Source organism: Limanda limanda, chromosome 13 (assembly GCF_963576545.1).
Source record: "Limanda limanda chromosome 13, fLimLim1.1, whole genome shotgun sequence".
In the NCBI taxonomy this organism is placed as follows: Eukaryota; Metazoa; Chordata; class Actinopteri; order Pleuronectiformes; family Pleuronectidae; genus Limanda; species Limanda limanda.
Window position 1 is genome coordinate 8,312,451 of NC_083648.1, and position 23,745 is coordinate 8,336,195.

A 23,745-nucleotide genomic window follows, 5' to 3' on the forward strand; every position below is an offset into this window, starting at 1 on the left:
GATTTTTTAGCTGAGCTGAAGGTGACATCCTCAAAAGTAATGTTTTTGGTAGAAATCTTGTCAAACCAATGCCCAAATATTCCAGAGGAAAACAAATCAATACTCAAGTGCTTTCTATATTTTTATTGCAATAATAAGATACAGATATATTTCCAGACATCCATTTTTATTAAATTATACTCCAATATTGCATGAGACAGTCTTCAGAATGACACTGATCCAAAAGGGGACAACTAGGTGATCAAAAGACACGCTGTTTTGACCGAGAGATAAAACATGGATGTTTTACATTTTCACTTTTACTTCCCCCAGAAATGTGCGATGAGAAGCAGCAGCATAGAGAGTAATAATAATACTACAACATACAACAGACCGATACTGTGCAGCAGTCGAGAACAATTAGGAGAAGCAGTTATTTTCTCTCTTTTGTGAAACGGTTTTGCTGAAAATGAGCAACTGGCAACTCAGAGAACACAAGAGAGATGCATTTCGCCTATTGACGGGAAGAAAAGAAAATAACAAACGAACAGGAGCAGAAGATAAAAGGACTAAATACGGTCGAGGGGAGTTCGATTCAGGAAAGGACGACCATACAGAAAGTGTTTGCAATACATAAGAATATTGGTTTTGCCACATTGGATTATGTGGAAAATGGCCGGTCGCTCTCAGCGTGACACAAGCCACTGGTTTTATAACCTCGGGTTAATGACTGACCATTGTTAGTGTGAGGAATACAGCTGTGTCAGCGCACAACAAACCAACCGTATCACATTCAACGCTACAGTGGCAAGTGTAAAAAAAAGAAATACAGATTTTGAAATTCCCACGCTCCTCTAATCCCAGATGAACATATAAAAACACAAATTAGCATTTAAAACATTTAGGAGGTATAATTATTAATCCCAGTACAAAAGAAAAGGAGGAAAAAAAGAGCTGTTTCTTAGACAGTATGTATATATTTGATATATCAATAGAATCCATATATAAATGATACATTTCTATTTCTTATACTTTAATATAATCCTCGCTATGACTAAAGAGAGCCGATCTAAAACATTTTCTAGCCATAAGATGACGTGAAGGAACAGCTTGGACCACGGCCCCCAGGTACTAGGTCATGGGTGGAGCTCCGGTCCCGGTGGGCGGAGCTGGATTCACCAAGAACGCCCACGACTCTTTTCACACGACATCTTGAATGCGAGTCTAGTGCGAACACAAGCGGTTTCATTGAGACCAATAATCTTTGTTTAGCTACCACACTAACAACCTTGTGCTGTGCTTCCTTTTTGGAGATGTTAAAAGGTTTGAGTTGAGTTTGACACTGCGGTTACAAAATGAACAAATTAAAAACACACACCCCCCCCTCGCTCTCACACGCAGGAACATCTCGATGAGCTGTGTTTGGCACTAGTTTGCTTTACTTCTTCTCTGGTTCAGTAAATCACTGTTTTATCCTCTAGCTGTAGTCGTACAACAAACGCTGCAGTCTTTTTAAAAAAAGAAAATCAAGTGTGCCAGCTGAGTCCCAGTCGCACAGTATTTAACATGAAGTAAACGTATGTCAGACTGTGAGAGGATTGCACTGTGATTATCAGCCAATCATTTCAAATTAATAAAACAAACAATTCTGACAATGGCAAGTACCTCAAAGAGCCGTACTCCCTCTGGCCTGTAAATACTCCATCCTGCCACAAGGGGGTCGCTTTTTTAAACTTTTTATTTTTCTTAACAAACTACAGGATTTGGTCCATCCGACCTCAATGCCAAGCAGACGTGCTGGTCACTTTGCTTTAAGTGCTGCCCGAGAAAGCTTTCAGACGTGCAAGGGTTTGAAAACAGAGAAAAAAGGGGCCTTATGGCGGTCTCCATGACGACCATGTTTGTACCAACCACCTGGAGACGATGGAAACAGGAACCAGGTGAATAACTAACACATCTTTTCTTTCTGGTCAGTTTAACACGGTCGCTCTCGGAGGTGGATTTGACCTCACAAAAAAAAAAAAGATTTAATGACGCAAAAGACGGGACATAAATACAATATTTTAAAGTTGAAATGACAGAGAAAAAAACACGTTAATGAAAAGAGAAGAATGAGTTGTTGGTCTGATGGGTTTTTTTTCGTGGACAACTTCCTCAGGGCTATCATCCGGTGGCAGGTTAGATTGGAACATAAATAACATTTGAGTGGGAGGATCCATCGTAAGGCTTCTTCTTCTTTTATTGGATGTATGTTTCCCCCCCCTATTGTTGTAGCTGTTAACTTTTGAGTGTTGTGTCCATCCCGGTTTAGATTAGTGGAAGATCCTGACGAGAGGAGGTGGAGACTCTGTGGCCTCAGGGACACTGGACCTTGATCACAGGGAGGGAGGGAGGGAGGGGGGGGGGCAGAGAAGAGTAGAGAGTGACGGGATTGTAAGAAGTTTATGTTTCAGCAGTCTGGGTTTTAGTCTCACTCCCACCATCTTCTTTCGTTTGTTGCGTCTCCTCCTCTTTTTCCTCCTCCTTCACTTCCTCTTTCTCCTCCACTTTCTCTTTCACCTCCTCTTCTTCTTCTTCTTCTTGTTCTTGTTCTTCCTCCGTGTGCTGCTCCAGCTCTTCTCTGGTGATCATCTCAAAGTCGTTTCCGTTGCTGTGCTGCGAGCCTTCGTCCTCCCGCCGGTCGCTGTCCGTGTCCGAGAGGCGCTCCACCCCCGTTCCCTCCCCCTCCGCCTCCTGACTCTCCTCCTGCCCCGTCTCTTTGCTCTCCTCCTCTTCCTCCTCCTCTTCGTCGTCGCAGTCCTTTTTCTCGCTGTCGGACTTCTCGTCGCTGTCGGACTTCTGGGCCTTGGTGGCGGCGTCCTCGTCCTTCTCGTCGTCCTTCTCGTCGGTCTTGTCGTCGGACGCCTTCTTGGCGGCTCGCGGCCCTTTGTACTCGTGAGTGTAGAGCGGCCGGAACGAGTCGATGAAGCCCACGTCGGCCGTGAGGTTGGGGAGGAACCAGAAGTGGTGGCGCCCGCCGGTCACCACCCAAATGAGCAGGAAGAGGATACAGCGGGCTGAGGGGAGAGGAGACAACCAGTGAGATTAACAGCAATTGAAAGATATGAACAGATATCTCTACAACTACAGTACGATGTATTTCCTCTTTTCTTAGTTTGGTCTACGTGTGTTTTTTAATCTGTTATTTTTTCTATTATTTTCCTTTTTGTTGTGTTTCTTGGACGGCATTTGTATAAATCCTGTTTTCTTAGATAAAGCCCTTTGAATTACTCTTCTGTTTAAAGGGTGCTGAACAGAAAAGGCTTCACAACAACATATTGGCATCAATAACACAAAACTAAGTGTACAGCTATGAAAACTTTCATTTATGCATTCAAGTTTTGTTATTCTTGTACTGAAGGGGCTACTTTTTCCTAGACTGTTTAGTTTTTTTAATGAAACATTCTCTTGTTTTGTTTTTTAATTTAATTTGTACTCACCAACAGCTAGAAGCAGAATACTGGCCACGAAGCAGCCTGCTGCGACACTGAGATAGTAAACTCCTACACGCATCTCTGCTGGCCACAGAGGGAACAGCGTGGCCGCGATCACGGCAATAACTGAAACACACAACACACAGACAGGGCGACTTTAAACACAGCTGCAGTCGGTCAGAGACGAGCCTCCATTCACTTCTCTCTCAGAAGAACGTGGATGATTCACAGCTGCGACTCACCGAGAATCAGTCCCATGGCGAAGGTCTTGAAATGGACGGGATCATAAATCCACACGAAAACCTTAAACAGATAAGACAGGTTTTGTTTTGTGTTTTTGTTTTTCGAGAACTTCAAACTCGTCTGTGACACATTCCCTGAGCCCGCTCATAAATACCTCATTTCCATCCAGAAACAGCTGATCGTCATGAGGCTCCAGTTTAAACTTCTTCTTCGCTTCTTTCTTCTTCTTGGGGCTTCCAGGACTGTCATCCTGTGGATTCAAATGCAAATCTTTCCTTAACTTAATGCTCACAGAACAGGTTCAAATGAGAAGCAGCATTTTAAATTGTTAATATGTTGATCAAAAAAACAATACAGGCACAGAAATTTTCTTAGTTAATTTTCCACTTGTTCTATGTTTGCCTAAGGCGGAGTGTTTATCAAATTTAATATTTGAATCAGTTTGGTTCGACAGGTTTATCTTCTACCAGAGGGAGTGAGTGCTGGGGAACGTACGCTCTTGTCTTTCTTGGTTTCAGCAGCTTCGGGCTCTTTCTTCTTCTCTTTCTCCTTCTTCCCTTTTTTCTCCTCCTCTCTGCAGCTGTCGCCCTTGGCCCTGTCCTTCTCTTTCACCATCTCCTTCTCCTTCACCATCTCCTTCTCTTTCTCCTTCTCCTTCTTTTCCTTTTCCTCTTTCTCCTTCTTCAACTCTTTCTCAGGTTTCTTCTTCATCACTTTGAGGGCTCGGTGGAAGAACTGCTTCTTCAGGAGTCTACAGAGGAAGAGAACAGCGGATTGTTAAGGGCAACAGACATTAATGTGATTATGTGATTATGATCAATAACTGTCTGTTGAACTCAGCAGCGTGTTGGTGTGTGTATGTGTGTGTGTGTGTGTGTCACAACTGACCTGTTGCAGTACTCCACCACAGACTCTCTGGTGGTGAACAGCGCTTCCTCTCCCTTCTTTGCTTTGGCCCATTTGGAGTCCTGAAGACAGTCCACTGCCTTGGAGGCTGAACGTGAGGACATAAAAAACACCCAGAGATAAAACATACAGTTGGACTTGCCCTGAAAGGATCATGTGCCCATTATCCTGTAAACAGTTTATTTGAACAGGCCCATACAGGTTTTGTTGGTGTGAAACCTTGTCGTAGGGCTGGACAATGAGACAAAATGTGTTCAACATATATCCAGTCATGCTTTGTCATTGTGCAAACACATAATGCTTGTCATCCTCTGTCAGTTAAGAAGAGTAAAGCACCACAACCTCACAATAATAGCTGGTGAGGTGCTTACACAACCCACTGTGACAGAGCAACACTAACAGTCACTCACAGTTGTGTTTGTGTTCACATGAATTTCAGTCCAGCATTCACTTCTTCTTTGTCCGTTTCTTTTTCTCTACCAACTCCTGAGGGAAATCTTCGGCTCTTCAGAGCTGCTCAACGCTCCACAAGGTTCACCAGCGAGTTGCTAACTGTGTCTGTCTGCTGTCTGGAGCTGAGCAGCCTGCAGTGGGTGGGAGAGCTGTGTTTTGTCAGCTACACACTTTAAATGAGACTCACTATAGAGACCCATAAAGGGCGAAGGAAAGATTCAGGTGATAATCCATCACTGTGACGGACTCTTTTCCCATTAATCCATTATTTTCCCATTTTCCTTTAATTCAGTGTTATTATAAAGGCAGTGCTGCTTTAAGTGGCTCCACTCATCCCTGTATTTGACAGAAGGAAGAGTGATGGCCACCTGCTGTAGAAACACAGCAGCCCTCAGCTAAAGTGATGGTGACGATGAAGAATAACTAAAACCCGTGTCATTTACTTTGACAAAATCTAACCCAAGTGAATCTGTGCGGTGAAGACATCAGTCTGTGTGTGTGTGTGTCTGTGTGTCAAGCTGCTTCTGATGGATGCCCCCCCCCGGTTCTGAGGTTGTGTGTCGACATCTCTGCCCGATGCGGCTCACAAACAAACACTGACCAATGAAGTAGTCGACCCGGTGACCCATCATGTTGGTGGACTTGGTCGGGCAGTTGAAGCGAAGATACTTGGCCACCGCCTTCTCATCCTTGGTGGGCTCGCTCACCTCCTGCAGGGCCAGACAAAAACACACAGCTTAACACACACACACACACACACACACACAGAGGCAAAAACACAATCTGCTAAATTCTGGCACTGTACAAACGATAACACGTCTTTTTAGAAGATTACATTTATTGCTAAGGAAATAACCACATTGCTCTAGAAAGCGAGGATTCCAATGAAAGCAAATGTTCTAGGCTGGATAAGTAAACGCAGACACTGAGGTGGATTTTTTTCCCCCCTCATTCGTTTCAAATCATTTCAGAGAGGCCATCTCGTCCGTCCTCACAATGTTTGCACTGTCTGCGCTCTCCTGCCAGCAGCACGGAGCCACATGCCAACACCGAGGGGGGGGGGGGCACAGGGAGAGTCAGTCCGGCTGCAGCCATTCCAGCTGCTGGTGCTGACCCGCAGCACGAGCTGGAGACCAGTCCATCAAACAGGCCTTTGTTTGAAGGAAGCAGGTATCAGTCACACGGCTGTTACATGAGCCTCCCCCCCCCCCCCCCTTGCCCGTCTGTACCATCTACCTGGCATGAGGGGGGGTGGCTGGGTTCTGTACGTGTTAAGTCAAGTCACAGACATAGCATGTAGAAGCTGATTGCCAGTACACCTCACCGAGTCTGCAGATGAAGGCCGTCTCAAATCTTCACTGAGGTTTTTAAAGCACATTGATAAATAGAACATGAATAATAATCTGTGACTATGTGAAGAATAGAGATAACTGATGAGTAAATGTAGACTGGTGTTCTGGAGAAGCCTCAGTCATTGACTCATAAAGGAGATAACAGCACGTACAGTTATGTAACTGGACCACACTGGGTTGGACGGTGTGTGACGACGTACCTGAAGCTAATGTCTCACACAGCTGCACTAAATCCTCCAATTGCTTTTAAATCAACATTATGACTTTATTTTAGAGGCTGTTTCTAATATTCTAGTTTAATATCTTCATGGAGGAACACATATTTGTTATCAGGCACTTGTTATTGACGTGAGCAGCTACAACAGATGTCATAACCCCATTGTAACGATTGGATCCTGTGATGATTAAAACAGCGCCTGCGTCACGATGTGTGATGAAGTCAGGGACAAGTGTCTTTAGCAATAATAGTGGACTGTGTGTGTCTGTGTGAGTGTGTGTGTTATACAGCTGCCCCTGAACAACACGATTATCTGTTACACGTCAGCCACAGCAGGCGAGTGTTAAATGTCCACTTGTCCTAAGTAGTGAGACACATGTAAGAGGAGGGACATCGTTCTGTGGGACACAAGGAAGTCACTGATGTAAACGAGGTGTCAGAATATTAGGGACACCTCCACATTAAAGTTGAGTGAACCTGTAGCTGTGTGTCTCTCGCAGGGGACACGATGATCCGCTGCGTGGGACACTCAACCTGTGATGGGACAGTGGACATGTCGTCTCCACATGTGATAGGTCATGTCCAACTACGTGATCACAAACCCCGCACACGTCGCCTCACGTTATGTAAACACGTCCCGGTTGAGCTGACGCAGCTTAGCCAGCAAACCTGACTCCAGCCACTTGAGTTACAGTGAACAAGGTTCGATTCCCACCGCAGCTGGGTGGAAAGTACACTGACATTACCCCAGTGGGTGGGTGGGGGAGGGGGGGCTGCAGGTGGCGGAGACCTATGGCGGAGACAGCCAGCTACGAGCCCGGAAGTGTTTTCCCTTCGAAGCAGAAACACACTGCTATTTGTTTTTTTTAAGCTAGCCTGCTAATGCTAGCTACCTTTAGCCATCAGTTGGCTTCCTCCGCCGCCCGTTACCGGCTCCTCTCGGGGACGTGGCCGGGGACAGGGCTCCGGTAACGGGTCGCTAACCTGCTCCCCGGTCGCTACCTGTGGTTCCTCCGCGGACACGGGCGGCCATTTGCAACAGAGGAGTGAGAGATGTTTACCTGGATCCGCTTCTTGTGTCTCCTGCGCTCCGCCATGATCCTCTCTGCTCCTCCGACGTGCACTACGCCGGGAACGCGCATGAGACTGTATGGTATCGCGATAGTTGGAGACTAACGGTAAAAAACGGCTGATAATGATAATAATAATAAACAGCAACAACAGCAGCAGCAACAACAACAATAATAATAATAATAAATATTAACACATAAGTATTGTTTTTTGTTATTGTTATTATTATATAGTATTGTAATAATAAGTAATAATAATAATAAGTAGTGTATTATATTGGTATAATTACTATCATATATAAATATATATTATATTATATACTATATATTGTACTATTTTTATATACTGTCTAACAATAACATTACCATCATATCATCAGTACTATTACTATCATCTTGCCAATGCACCTTATCTACCTATTTATCTTGTGTTTCTGTTTTTTATTCTTTGTACCTCAATATTTTTTATTTAATTCTATTGTATTTTATTTTATTGTATTCAAATATACCGGCTGCTACGACGACTTAATTTCCCTTCGGGGATGAATAAAGTACTCTATCTATCTATCTATCTATCTATCTATCTATCTATCTATCTATCTATCTATCTATCTATCTATCTATCTATCTATCTATCTATCTATCTATCTATCTATCTATCTATCTATCTATCTATCTATCTATCTAATAATTAAAGTACGTTTTATATAGTACTGTAATAATAACAAAAAACAATACTAATGTGTTAATATTTATTATTATTATTATTATTATAATTATTATTACAATACTATATAAATATTAATAATGACAACTAGGGGGACGGCGAACAGGGACTGGGCGGAACCATAGGGCGGAACTGCTTCGTGTTGCGTGCGATCTGTGCGTCGGGAAGGATACACACGTCACTTCCTGCGTGCGTCCCGTGGTGCTGGACCACGCCGACTAATCACGCATAACGGTCCACGCCATCAAGTGAACTTTTGATGTAAATCGAATTAAAGTTGTAAAACGAGGCTTAGGAATCTATGACCACTGACACTGTGACATTAAAGAAAACTGACGACAGGGGATTATTTGTATTTATTGAATCCTAGGAAGTGTAATGTGTTCTTCTCGCCTCTCAACACTTTGATACACAACATGGATCAAAAGTGACCTGGCTCCGTTTTTATTTTCTGAATCTTTGCAGAGAATGAATTTCATCATTCAGTATTTCAGGTATTTTCCCCAATTAACTTGTTTTTGATCATCACAAATCTCAATTAAAAATGGTCCTTCGTTACTTTTGAAATAAAAATCATGTTTGTATCATCACCCTTCTAATGCATAACATGAGTCAAAAATGACCTGTAGGCTACTCATTTCCTGTGTTATTTTGCTATATATCTGAAATAAATCTATTTTATCATATCATATTCTAAATATCCATTAAATGTCTTGTTTTTGATTACCACAAATTATTTTCCTATTTCCTTTCTTACTTTATAACCAAACCTAAATATTGTATTTCTGTGAAATATGTACAATACTAACTAGCTGTTAGCTAGCTCCCTTCTTTTCTGGCTAACTCACCATAGGTAGATCAACAAAATAAAACTCGAAACATAACAGTATATACTTTATAGACTGATTGATATGCATTTGAAAATATGCTTTGTATTTTCCTTATCCAGAGTGTCAGTATGGCTGGTTGCAATCATTTCAGACTTACCATCATTGACTTTGTCATAAAGAGGCTCTATGAAGAACAGGATGAGGTTATAAGGAGGCAATTCTTGGTCTTGATTCTGAGTGTGAAATCTCTGATGCTGAGGACCTAGATAATGTTCTACAGGATCAAGCTGTGGGTGTCTTGGAATCCAGCTCTCCTATATGAAAAGGCTCCTTTGATAGTATAGAAGACGCATCCTCTATGTCATCAAAGACTCTAAAAGAAGAAGGAAGAAACAAATATATGAAATAGCAAAGGAAACCAGACTTTTTTGTTTGTCTGGTCATGATACACATGTGTATCGATTTTTGTGAAGATCGGTCAACTTTCCGGGGGTCTCGGGGGGGGCACCGTTGAGCCATTTTGCCACGCCAATGGAAAATTCCTCCAGAATACGTACATTTTCACCACTTTCTAATAACCCCTTTGGTAAGAATTTGAGCATGTTAAAACCCTCAAAAAGCCAATTCAGTTGCCTGAAAAATAATAATAATAATGATAATCCTTACAATTTTAATAGAGCCTCACATCTGTCAGTGCTCAGGCCCTAATTAATACAGGTAATTTTTGACTCCTGTTGTGCATTAGAAGGGGTTTGCATAGTTTGTGTATCAAGGGGTTAACATATTCAGAGTAAATCACTTGAACAACTAAACTCACCAGTGCAGTAAATTGAGGAAAAGACCATAATGGCACACGAGTTGAATACAGCTGATACATTTCCCGCTTTACCTTGCAGAAGTCAGGGCAAATAAGAATGAAGAGAAGAGCAAACAAGAACTGCAGAAGAGGAAAGAAATGCTCATCATCTACGATGACTATCAGGAGCCCAGTGAGGAAGTGGTGACAATGATTAAATGAGCAAAAGGTGGCAGATGACTCTTTAATTCTAGAGGCAAGTGAGCGGTTATCAGAACTTAGACAGGAGAAAGAGAATCTGCTAAACAAAATCTGGAGCTGTTGGAATTGTTGTTTCAGGAGACGAGTTTCAGTGCTGACCTCAATATCCAGCTCTGTGAAACAAAGACAACTCTGCTGAGTTTACAGTTTAATATTGCGATTATTTTATACTTATACTTATAAAAATGTCATGTCAACATATGAAATGCCTCAAGGTAGATTCAGTTATTTTATTTAGTAATATAATTAGACCGTTCCTTTAAAGCAAACATGAGTCAATCCTTAAAGTTTCTGGGAAACAAGAACATATGCATTTGCAATAGACACCGTACACAGTGTGCTATTTATTTATTTTTCATAGCCTGACCAAATATTTCCTTTGCTGCATTTGGACTGTTCATGTGCATCATTCTGTTCTCATCTGACAATATCTTACCTGATGCAGGTCATCGAATAAGCTGTTGAACTAAATTCATCGTGATAGTTTATAAATGATTACTAGAAGGAAGATTAAAATAAAGATGAGAAAGTTTTATTCAGGTGCCCCATTGTGTTTGTTATGACAGCCTAATCACCGTCGCCTCTCGCAGCTCATAATAAAAACATAAGTAAAAACATCTCTTTGACTGACATGAGTTACAATCACACATTAAATCCTTGCAATTAAGAAAGTTAGCCCCCTTTTTCTCAATGGAAATGTTTGCTCCTGTTATTTTCTTTGTATGATTTAATAGTCGATTAAAGGTAATGGTTTATCAGGCTCTCCTTGAAAAAAGGATGATGTATTTTAAAGAGGGTAATTTGATAAAAATAAAAACATAAATCTTCACATAAAGTAAATTGTCCGTGCCATGAAAGAAAGATAGTACTGCAGATTCCTATGTAGAAAAACACTTTATTTACAATCCAACAAACACAAACGATATCACAAAAGATATCAAAACCCAAAACTTTTAAACATATCATTCTTTTGATTATAAAACCATTCCCTTGTGATTTCTATTGTCTTACTGCTGGTCTACTGGAGAAATGACAATTAGCACCTGAAAAGTATAACTCAGAGTTTGAGGCTACAATCAGACCTTTGGAGACTAAGGCCTGTAATGTAAGAAGAAAACCAAAAAAATAACTGATTGAACCTTCTCAGTGTCTCATAACTCAAAGTCCAGACCACTCCACTGTTGTTTTTAGAAATATATATACATTTATACGTAAAATAAAAAATATTTAGCAGACACCTGGGCCTAGTATGAAGCTGTGTATGAAAACTCCTGGTAGCAAACAGTAAAAAAAAGCATCTTCAATTCAGGTAATCATCATAGAAACAAAACCACCACAGAGGCAGTAGCAGTCCATCAGCTGGTGTCGTGCTGTAGGTGCAGACCTGGGTCACTCTCCTCCACCCTCACATCAGTGCTGGTCACACTGTCTCGCTGCTGGCAGACGGAGGGGAGTTGTTTTCTGTCTCGTGAAGGTGCTCTGTGGATTTGAGGACATCAGGGTCTCTTGGACTCGCCACCATCTCCTCACTGTTGCAATTGACAGGGGAGCCGATCTCTGAGGAGCGGTCCCCGGGCTTCTCCGGGGGGGCGTGCAGGGGGGCGGTGGGCAGCGGCAGGTTCATCATGTACAACATGTTGCCAAGACGCTTGGACACCTGCAGAGGAATAGAGATAGACGGCACATGTAAGATCCAAAGTGTTGATTTAAAGAGTTTTTTATCTGTCAGACTGACTGGACATCACCTGTCCTCCACAGGCCTTGGCACAGAGGAAAGCACAGGTATATAAATGATGAAATGCAAAAAGTATAGTGATGTATGTAGGTAGTTGTTGTAGTTTCAGGCTTGTGGTATATGTGCTTGTTTATTGTGACTCGTCAATAAAACAAACCCAGCGCTAAAGCAACATCATGCAAAAATCCAAATTTAAAAAAACTGACACCCCACTTTTTAATCTACTTTTAACGGATCAGTTATTTTACAAAGTTCATGAAATTCATGCCTCCAAAATATAGTGATGGATTATCCTAACATAGTTTACATGCTGTTGCACAGTTTAACCTATAGGATGCCGGGAGTTTGACAGTAAAGTCTACACGAGAAGGAGTTAAACTTCCTGTGGTCGTTCTCAGGTGAGAACATTGTTTAAATTCAGTCAATAAGCAACAAAATAGTATAGAAGGGAAGAGACTATAATACTTATTGTTGTAATATGTGTGTAATAATGAAGTGAAACGTGCATTAAAGAGCATGTGCTGATGCTAATGGTGAACTTCATACAAGTTTTAAGAGAAAGTTGTACTTCCAAGAGTAACACCACCTTAGTAGAGCTAAGTAAGTTAGTGTAATTGTAATACACACTATCTGATGATTATAATGGATTTGTGTTGGAAACAGGAAACAGGGATCTTATTAAAAGTGAGAGAAATCGTGAAAAATCTGCTTATTCACGATTTCTCTCTCTTATTCACGATTCTGCTGCAGAATATTGAACACGCTAATCTCATCTCAATGAATAGTGTTCATGACAAGAGGCATTTATAGATGTGTCACTGTGCCCCTCTACCATTGAGTGGGCGTTGGTATCATTTAAGTCAAGTGGTTAAAAAAGGCCCAGATTTCTGAGGTTTCAGAGTGTGTGTGTGGTTCTCTACCTGTGAGCGGATCTTGAGAGCCGGCCCCAGCTTGAGCCCCAGCGTGTCCAGTAGATGTTCCTCTGAGAGGAGGGGGAGCGTCTCCCCATCAATCATGTGGTCCTTGAACGTCTGCAGAGACCAATCCCCTCACATTAGCACAACAGAGACACACAACAGAACGCGTGAAGTCATGTTGGTTAAAGTCAAGCACCAACCTGAGCGTATTCTGCACACGTGGGTATACTGTTGATAAAGTTGTAAACGTCATTCACCGTCCACTTCCTTATGTCCTCCGACACCTCATCCCCATTAAGAAAGAGATTCCGTGGACCTGGCAACAACAAAAACAAACATAGATTCAAGATCAGTTTACAATTTAATAGGTTGTCAATTTTGTGTAAACTCCCCAAGCTCACCAGGTGGGAGGAAGCCATTTCCAGGGACTGGGAACATGTAAGGCATCCCGGGGAGAGCTCCTCCTGCTGAGGGATACATGAACTTCTCCTGGAAAGCTGAACACTGGCTGGAAATGTCTTTTTCGGTGGTGCCACTGTTGGCCGGATCAGAGCAGCTGTCCTGCGTGTTCACACAGGCCTTGCGCAGAGCTGAATCCCCTTCTTTGTAGTTCTTCCTGCTTCCTGTAAGTTCTGACTCTATTTTTGCTTGATGGTGTGTTTTACTGGTGGCACACTCCTCTCCCATGTCCCCCTTGGCCTCCGAATCCTTCTCCTCCCCTGATGTGGCCCCGGGGCTCTGCTCTACATTTTTATCCTCAGCCTGGCACTTCAGGTTGGCCACGTGGCTTTCTGCACTCTTGTGAGCGGTCGGCCTTCTGCCTGCCCTCCGTCCCCTCTCCCTGTGCAGCGTGCTGATGGGCGGGTAAGGGCTGGCTGACATGAGGATGCTGTTGGAGTGAAGTTCGTCCAGAGTTGGTCGGTGGACGAAGACATCGTGGCCGTCTGGCATGCGCTGTCGGCCTCTGAAGGCCATGTGGTTGGAGGGGTAAGCCATGGGATTGTCCATTCCTATCAGTCCCTTCTGGTGGGCGTTCTCCAGCTCCTTCTGGTGCAGGATGGCGTTCATCTCCATTCTGAACAAAAGCACATACAAATATTTAAGATATGTTCGTGTATGGCACAAATGGTAGAAATCACATAATCACACTTTCCCAAAGCTCAGGGAAAGGAACAAAGTCTGGGAATGTACAAAATGTCCAACAAAATGTGGTGCAGAGAGTTGTGTAGGTGGAATGTCTGTGTGAGACGATGATATTCTGTGCACCCACCTTGCGATGTTTTGCTTGTGAATGAGCTCCTGTCGCCGGGCAACTGTTTCCATAGGCTCAGAGGGCATGAAGCCATAGCCTGCTGAGAAAGAAGAAATGGACATCAGCTGTTAATACTCACTCACATACCTTCACATACAGACTGGAAATTCAGGGACTGTAGTGGCCTGTCCATGCTCACCTGCTCCAGGGAATCCTCTCCCAGGCATGAGGTTGCCATGCGGGGGCATAGGTGGACCCAGGTGAGGCCCCATGTGCATCTGTCGGCCATCAGAGGAAACCATCTCATTGGGCTGAACCATCTCCCTACGGAAAGAAAACTTTTTAAAATCAGTCTTATAACAGGACATCCAATGGTTACTTATTTACAGAGAGATCTTTAACAAGTTGTTTTGTTTATAAGTAAACTTTGCGCCCAGTGAAAAGAAAAGACTAGACCCAGGCAGCATGGCTGTATTATTCTCTGAATGGGCCCAAAAAGTGTTGTTTGGCCGATTAAACATGATAAGCTCATTATATTATATCGAGAAACCAACTAGTTTGATGAGCGCATTAACTGATGTTTTGATTGACATAATCTGAAACTACTTTGGCCTTGAAGCTGGATTTGTTACACAGGAGCCACAAATTCATATTTCTAGCAAATTTGCGATTATGCAAACCAAGTCGACTCTAATAATACGTAGAGTAAAGCTGGGTGCTTTCTGGATCCCTGAGGGGTTTGAGGAGCTCGGGTAATTCCCCTGTTTTCTAATCTGGCCGTGCAAAAAAAGCAGTGTCTGGTTCCCTTCTGCAGCTGTAACTGACAAGTCTCAGGCGTCCAACTTTCCATAGAGCTACCATTTAAAATTTAAGAGTAAGCTCAGGCACATACCTCTCCATGAAATGAGGTTCAAACTGTGCTGGGACTCCTTGTAACCTCTGCTGCCCCTGGGCGAGAATCTGCGGAGCCATGGCCATCTGGTTCCTCATTATTAACTCCTGTCTCTGCCTCAGCTCTGCAGGAGAAGAAAAAACACCGCAGGTCACACTCGAGGCAGATTCATCCACAGAGACAGATTTGTCCTGACTGTGGAAACTGAAGAAATCAGTATATAGCAGACACAGAATTGGTTCTTTAGATGGTGTTAGGACAATATGTGAATTAACAAGTATCTTTTTGTAGATTAACCCTTTTACATAATTTATTTTTGTGTTTTCCAGTTGCCGTGTGGCTCAGTTTCCTCAGTTTCCTCAGTTTCTTCTCTCACCTCCAGCTGACATGCCGTTGACCAGGCGGTACCAGTGCTTCTCGTCCAAAGCTCCCTGCTCCCCCATCGCTGTCATCTTCCTCAGCTGCTCCCGCGGGGTCATGACACACTCGACCTTTGACCTCCACGTAAAGGTAGCTGAAATTCAAGTTAAAGAAGAGGTCAAAATCAAACATGCATTCACAGTTTGGTGACATCATTATGTACAATCCAAAATGATTGAAAAGACCATCGCTGAACCACCCTGGACTGTGCTATATGTTTTTTAAATTTTCTGCTACTGCCACTAGAGGGCAGCAGTTACCTATTTAGATTTAACATACATGCTGATCGTTGGACTTTGTGTTGGATTTATTTTAGTCAGAGAATTATATGATCCCAATAAAATATCTCATGAACTGGTGAATTCAAACTGGACACTGTCTTCACTCTACAAATGTAAACACAAGCCAAACATACAGAATTATGTTTATTTCCGCATGTATATATTTTATATATAACATATAGAGATCTGCAATAACAATTAACAACAATTAACAATGAACATAGCAATTTGCACTGAATATAGATATACATTTAAATAACATGTATTTGTGTGAATTTTACTTTTGTCATATGGATTTTAAAGGCTCGTCTATAGAGCATTGCTAATTAATCTAGTATATAATATATTTTATGTAATATTTTTCCCAATATAAATAAATATGTATTGATTGTATAGATACTAAAAGTAATAATATGTTTATTTTAAACTGCAGAATATTGCCGGTATGGGATGAATGCACACAGACTAACACTGTTCAAGTTCATTTCATCAACCTTTGACCCCTACTCTCACCTCTTACCTTATCCCCAGCATTAAGTATTAATCTTAAACCAACCTTAACCCTCACCGTGATGTAAATCTAATCCAAAATTTAAATTTAACCTGTAAATCCAAACCCTAAACCTAACCCTCAAAGATGTGGAGACCAGCAAAACAATCAACTACTGGGTGGATTTTATTTCCCTCCTCATACTGGCATTCTCTTCATTTGGTTCCTGTAAGTGTAATAATACTAAAAGGACACACCCACCCGTACGCTGGCATTCACACATACACACTCACTGTACACGGCCACATTGTTCTTAGCTGAGCCAGCAGCTTGTGTTCACAAGCACAATCGACTTAGACACCTCCAATTAGCCTTCTACTCGGCAGAAATCCCATTACAAAATATGATACTGTAAACGACAGGATAATAATCCAGCTCTGCTAATCCCAGACCCGGTTGCAAAATGTCTCTGGGTAAAAAATTATCTTAATTCACACTTTTACACAGACGTTGCAAACTAAACACCTCTATAGATATTTTTACTTTGACCATAAGTGCATTTCACTGATATGTTCACTTGTGTGTTTAAATCTGTGCACATGTACTTAGGTCACATTATTTCTGCTTTCCCCTCCCCCAGACAAATGGCGCCATAAGATTTGCCCCAAGGCCTCGTGCATTATCCACAGTTCCTCAAGTTCCCTCCGAAGTCCATCTAATCTGAAGGCTGTAATCCCCTTGTTAGTCCTGCAACAGTCTGCTAGCTACATCTGCTGACCCGCTGACCAGCCCGCCCTGCTGGGCCGTCCAACCCCCAACCCCACCTTCCCAGGCCCCTGCTACCCCCACGATCCTATTAGCTAAGTCCTGGCTATACAGCACTTTAAAGGGATGTGTTGGAGGTAATCCGCACGTTTAGAGTTTTACCCTCAGCAAACCTTGCCTGTAAGCATCCCGGACAATACACCCTAAGTGCTAAGCCTATTAGACTCCATTAGCTCCCAGGATGTCCTAAAAACACCTTGAGGATAAATCTGGGGATGCAATCGGTTTATGTGGAGCTATGTGGTGCGAACACATGCACCCTGCCTCCACCTCCTTTTCTGCCAATGTCACAACAGCTCGCATCAGCAAATGAGGAGAAATATATTCCTACATCGATGTTTCTCTAATTCCCAAGTGGGCTCTAAGCTCTGAGCCTCTGGGCCTCATGTAATCTATTATCCCCTTTACATTCTCTCCACTGGGAATTAATGATTTACATTTTTATATGGGAGACTATAAACAACTGCGCATATCTCAGGATGATGAGGCTGGTTTTTCCCTGAAGCCAGTGTGGCCGAACAGCTCACACATTTAACGATTAAATCTTCAAAATGGAAAATAATGGATATGAGTTTGATCCATGACTCAAGTGCATCAAGTGAACTCTTCTTCAGATAGAAGAACTACGACAGTCGGTTGTCGAAGTTAAATCAGCGGCCTGTGTTAGTCCCTGTCTGTGGGTTTTATATATTACCATTACACTCCTGTCACAGAGGTAGACCTTGAGTCTCCCAAAAGGTAAATGCATGAAAATCTTTGAAAAGAAATTCAGAAGGTAAACACTAAAGTGCCTTTTCATAATTGCAAATATTTCAAAACAGTTTCTCAAGTTGTGACTGTATTTTCTGTCCTTGTGGTGGAAAATATAACATGTCCTTGTTTCTTTTTGTAGAATACATCCAAAATTTTAAACATTATTCTGTATTAAGAATGAAATACTGGAGGATGTATCAATGTTTACTGTACAAATAGTTTTTTACCACATGAAGTTGAGATAACTTTCCCCAAAACAATCTTTGGAAGGAACTTGCTCGGGAACTTGCTCCAAAAGTAAACATGATGGCAAAGTGACTTCTAGACCCCACTGTATAAAACACTGTGTATATAAACCCCATTAGTATGTATGTATATATAGAGAGAGTTATATGTGTGTGTATTTGATCAACTGATCATATATTTACATGTAATATCTTAAGCTATAACTAGCAACTGAACTTTTTTGCTATTTTACACTGATGTGATAGATAACAAAGCATCCAACTCAACATTCAAACAATAACACCATCAAATACACCAGAACTTACGTAAATGTACCATAAGAGACACTAAAGACAATATACTGTGTGAGATTTGCTGATAATTAAACTGTTAATAATTCTTCTTTGAATAAATCATTTGAGAAAGGAGATATCTCATCGACCGATGCCATCAATCAGAAAATGCAACTTGAGACACAGATAAAAAAATCTGCTTTAATATGAAGAAGACAAAAGGACTTTTCTTCTACTTGATTAAAAGAGTCTTTGATGATTTTATAAAATCCTTCAGAACAGAAGTGAGCTTTATTTAAAAGTCTTATTAGTATTTCAAAGAGCGCAGGGTAATTATTTCTCAGAGAAATAGCTCAGTAACCCGAATGTAACGATACATAATACATGAGCAGCTCAAACTGAGGAAGGCCTGTGTGAACTTTGTGCCATTCGGAGAAATCCTTCATAAGACCTGTTTGATCACAGCTAACACTTTTACAGGGTTTGGTTTTAAGACTCTTAAGTAAAGTTGAAGCCTTTTGAGACTTTGTGTTCTGCTGTAAACATTGAATTCAGACCTGGTCTCAAACGTGTCACAACCTCACACCTAAACGTTAAGCAGCTGCAGCTTTAGTGAGTGAAACTGTCGTCAAAGGTGAGCTCGACAAACACTTGTTATATTTCCTTAACAAGCAGAGGCCACACCGCAGCTGCCAAATCCAGGGATTGGGCTCCTTGGATTTACCGTTGCCTGGTTAATCTCATTACAAGAATGAATTAAAGGGAAAAATTGCTGACGACTTAGATGGAGCCCTGAGGAGGTCATATCAGACAAGACAGAAGTATTGTCTAGTCCTCGCTAATCCCCACACACACGCACGCACACACACACAAATCTGAGATTTTATGAAACATGAACGGTAAATGATGAACTGCAGGTTTTTACTTATTTATTTAAAATTAACTTCTAATTGTCGCAACCTCACATGACAAAGTGCTGAAAAAGACCATGATTGACTGCATTAGATTAAATATTATTATAAAATATTAATTAATAATATAAACATGTGATATCGGCACAAAGAATTTCAGATCATGAAGGCGAGAGGCCAATTCACGATGTATTCAAACTATTTTTTCATTCTCTTTAAGTGCTATTTACAGAATCTGGGCTAATTATTAGGTTAATTATGCAGATTTCAAGGTTGTTCCTCTAATCGCATTGGCCTTTAGATTAATCACTTACAGAGGGATCAGACGCCCTTTATACCGCTTACTGTGAACATTTTGACAGTTTGAAAAGATTTGCATTGTGTGATGAAAATGTTGAAGGTCTTTTGCTACCATTTCTGATCACGGTATATTAAATGGATTTTGTGTTTTTTCACAGGAATAACAGCAGAATAAATGTTAATTGTAGCAACAACTGTAAATACAACCAGAACAAATCGGTCAGAAATAGAAGCACAAGAAAAATGAAATTGGAAGATGAGGAGTAGAAACAGAGAGAAGTTTTAAATGACTCACCTTCAAGTTCACACCAGTGAGCAGAGTATGAACTGGTTTTGTCCCAATTCAGGTTTAAAAAAAGCAGGTCACAAATGTAAATGAAAGCCTTCACAGATCTCACAGAACGAGTTGCCTGACTATCACTTACAACTATCCGGCCTCCCACTAACCAGTCAACCTGCTCGGAGCGCGGTCTGCTGCCAGCTAGCTGCCTTAACTAAAGGAGACCTGTTAAATACCGATTCATTTCATCTCCATTAGCTGGCCTTATCTCCTGTGGTAAGCCCTCCCTGTCCTGACATCACTGTGATCTCCCATCCAACTGCTCGCTGCACCTTGCAACTCATGTGTAATTACTGAAGCAGCACTGGTCCTAAGCGTGGAGTGCTAAACCTCTTTCAACGTTTACCTCACTAATCCCTTGTTAGCACTTTAGGCCATAGTTAAGACACCTAAATGCTTAGCTTCCTTTTCCAGTGGCAAAATGGCCAACCCCTCCTTAAGTGCTGTGCGGCCACATGCAGGGCAGCTTCATGATGCAGCTTGACGACTTTGTAAAAACCATGCAGATCAGTCTTGTTTTTGTTTGTCCCTCATGTCTAGTTTGGTTGTGAGAGGTATTGTGCTCCCCAGGGTGCCACAGCGTTGACCCAAACATGCTTGGTGGTAATTTGCTAGAAATCCGACTAAATGTTGGCCGGATCATCCTCTCAGACCTCTTAATCTGACAGTTTGCGCTCACCAGCCGCTTACAGCATGCGCCTGCACTTCTTCCTTGAATGGTGTTTTTTTTTCTCCTATGTCTGGTGGCAGCGAGCTGTGCACAGTTGGTCGACTGTGCAGTGCTGCTGCCAAACAAACAACATGATGTGGAGGGTGAATGGAGAAGAGCTCCTCTCTCCATCTGCAGTCTGCAGGAAACAATAATAACTCATGGAGGGTTGAATAACCAGGTCGGGACCAAGTCCTGCAATAAATAATGAAAGTATTTATTGATTATAAAAACTCTCAAATCACTTTGCTAAATGTCTTAGATTCCCAGAACAGTGTTTGTCTGTATTTTCATTGTCAGTACATTTTATCAGTTGTAAATACTCTACACAATAAAAGATGAATATAAACCGATTTTTAAAACTTAATTTAGTAAATTTAATTAAAGTTATATGTCTATATATTTATACAGGTGTGTTTTAATATATATTATAGACTCTGTGGATGTGAACTTGACCTGACCTCCGCCTTTTTATATTTATTTCCAATTTCCCCTCTTTTGTAGCCTTTTGTAATTTTGTTATTTTAATGAGCTCTACACAGATAAAGTTTATTATTAATATCAAACTCTCTTTTGACACTGATGACTGATGAAAAAATGTGGAGCAGCCGCACTAATCAGGTTTTTAGATCCAGACAGAAGAACGTTTAACTTTTAACCTCTATTAGCGAAACATAATACAGACATCCATGTTCTCCTGAACGACAGCTCCAACTGTGATGTTAAGTCGGCCTCCAGTCGACCGTGTGCTGACTCGACTTGAAAGTCCAACAGGCAAATAATCAAGCAACCAAATCATTTCATAACTAAAAGGAGCTGTGATGGGATTGTTGAGGCATTTCACTCAAAACTGCTTTGGAAACCTCATGGTGGCGCTAGTCAGTGAGGATCGCAAACACAGTGGTAATGACCACAAACCAGAGAGGGGAGGAAATAAGAACAATTACACATTAATATCTTTTGAAATTAAATTGAACTCCAAGTGTTGAGCACAGAAAGAATAACAATTATTTATATACTCATTTGGTGATTCTATTTGTTTACCTGTTGGAATACCTTTATTTTATACTTTTATACTAAATACAATATTTAAGAAACATTTTGCTGAAAATATTTCTGTACTTTTGAAAACAGGCGTGAAACCACTGATCTTAATACTTTGTCTTCCCCTGTAGCAACCATAGAAGCAGTATTGGTTTCAACAATTGGGGAAAATATAAACAATAAAACCACATCAGATGTACCAGCAGAAGTAACATTAATATGTTATTATATACTATATGAACAGGAGAAAAACTCAGTAACAGTATTTCTCTGAATCCACTAGATATTTTTACTAAAAAGAGGAGAAAAGAAACACACAAATTAATCACTTGGGAATTAAGTGAGTGAGCTTTAGGATGTGTAAACCGCTAATTTAGGAATCTGCTAGGTGTAAGCTTTTTATGAGGGATTTTTGCACCAAGCATTACAGAGTCACAGTGAGGCGAAAGTATCAGAGCAGGTTTAACCTCAAGAAACAGGCTCAGCTATAAATTCACTGGGTCGGTGCAGATTCAAACACCACCCATCCTCTAATTACAGCAGCAACCTGGGGTCCGGACCATCGAATGACGACTTTAATGAAGCTGTAATCCCTCTGAGGTGGAAGCATTACGTCTTCCACGCCTGATGGAAATCTTGTTTAGGTCATGATTACGGTGAGATCCTGGATTGTAAGACTCTTCAGGATCAATAATCCCTGAAATAACAGGAAAGGCTTTAGATCCTCGATGTACTATGTTCAGATAATACTGACTGACATGGTGAATGTTTTGAATGGGGCTAGATTCTGTATATATGGGCTTCTTTTATATATTCTATCACAACCGCATAATGTGAAAAAGACATTAACGGTTCCTCTGAACCAGTAGTTCATACATCCACAATATACATTTCATACATAATCTGCATTTTGTGAAAGTTATCAAAGTTTTCACAGAATATCTCATCTTGAGACTATTTCGAATGTGTGTACTGAATATTGTGGCAATCCATTTAGTAGTTTTTGAGATATTTCCATCAAATCCACAAGCTGTGGCTGAGGAGAGCAATAACCCGAGGACGGTGGAAGAGGAAGTACTCCAATATTTGACTCAAGTAAAAGTACATATAAACAGACAGAAAAGTACCTGAGTAAAAGTACCACATTAGCTTTTCTAATTGCCTTTCGATACACTTCAATTAAAGTTAAAGTACTTACCGAGCACAGCATTAGAGCTGAGTCTCACTTCCTTTGAATATATTTCAGGTGTTTCTTCAAGTAATGTTGCTGCTGCAGGAGGCGGGGTCTAATGTTACCTGCCGCTCTGATTGGACCAGTGGACCAATTCCCCTCTGGATATTGAGTTCTTTTACAAATATAAAAATAATGTGAACATATAGGGCAAGGTGTAATGAAAGTGCAGTGGACTAAAACGTGCTGATATTTGCGATGGAACAAAAGGGAAAAGTACCTGGATGTACTATAATAAAGTAAATGTACTTTGTTATATCCCACCACTGCCAGAGGGTTAGTGGTTTGATCCCCAGTCTGTGTGCCGAAGTGTCCTTTGGCAAGACTCTGAACCTCCAAACTGTTCCTGCAGCTGTGCTGACAGTGTGCTGAATATGTGTGTGAATGGATAATTGTAACTTGTATTGTATAAAACTTTGAGTGGTGGATAAGACTAGAAAAGTACTTAACAAACACACCAAAAGCTCATGTTGATGCTAGAGGTAAACTCAGGGGCTCATTAAATGATATAAACTCAGGGGCTCATTAAATGAGTTTACCTCGAGCATCAACATGAGCTTTTGGTAATAAGCGTATTTGAAATATACTGTGTTTGTCCATTGAGATGCATCATCTGGGTGAATTAATGTAGTAATCACTGTAATAGCTGTTTTAATAAGATACTGTCCCAATTTACCAGGATGTGGCATTAGACCAATGTACAGTACATTAATGAGAAGCGATCATCATGTCTGTGCACGATTGTGACTTTTGCACAAACATGTCAGTCCTCTCTTTCTATGAGACGCCTGTTTAAACACAAATGACTTGAACAGGTGCC

The 23,745-nt window shown here is 41.3% G+C and overlaps 2 protein-coding genes across 2 annotated transcripts; both read right to left on the reverse strand.

Annotated features, from left to right (window-relative positions):
- Positions 1–108: 108 nt before the first annotated feature.
- On the reverse strand, positions 109–7,748 carry sec62 (SEC62 homolog, preprotein translocation factor). Its single transcript, XM_061083796.1, has 8 exons — positions 7,685–7,748; positions 5,656–5,764; positions 4,584–4,689; positions 4,191–4,446; positions 3,850–3,945; positions 3,695–3,755; positions 3,459–3,578; positions 109–3,035 (listed from the first exon to the last, which is right to left on the reverse strand). The coding sequence occupies exons 1-8, from the start codon at positions 7,718–7,720 to the stop codon at positions 2,422–2,424; spliced, it is 1,398 nt and encodes a 465-aa protein (XP_060939779.1). The 5' UTR covers positions 7,721–7,748; the 3' UTR covers positions 109–2,421.
- A 3,979-nt stretch (positions 7,749–11,727) lies between these two features.
- On the reverse strand, positions 11,728–15,582 carry samd7 (sterile alpha motif domain containing 7). The gene is made up of 8 exons (XM_061085161.1): positions 15,480–15,582; positions 15,104–15,227; positions 14,411–14,535; positions 14,230–14,311; positions 13,361–14,034; positions 13,160–13,275; positions 12,963–13,073; positions 11,728–11,964 (listed from the first exon to the last, which is right to left on the reverse strand). The coding sequence occupies exons 1-8, from the start codon at positions 15,580–15,582 to the stop codon at positions 11,728–11,730; spliced, it is 1,572 nt and encodes a 523-aa protein (XP_060941144.1).
- Positions 15,583–23,745: the final 8,163 nt, after the last annotated feature.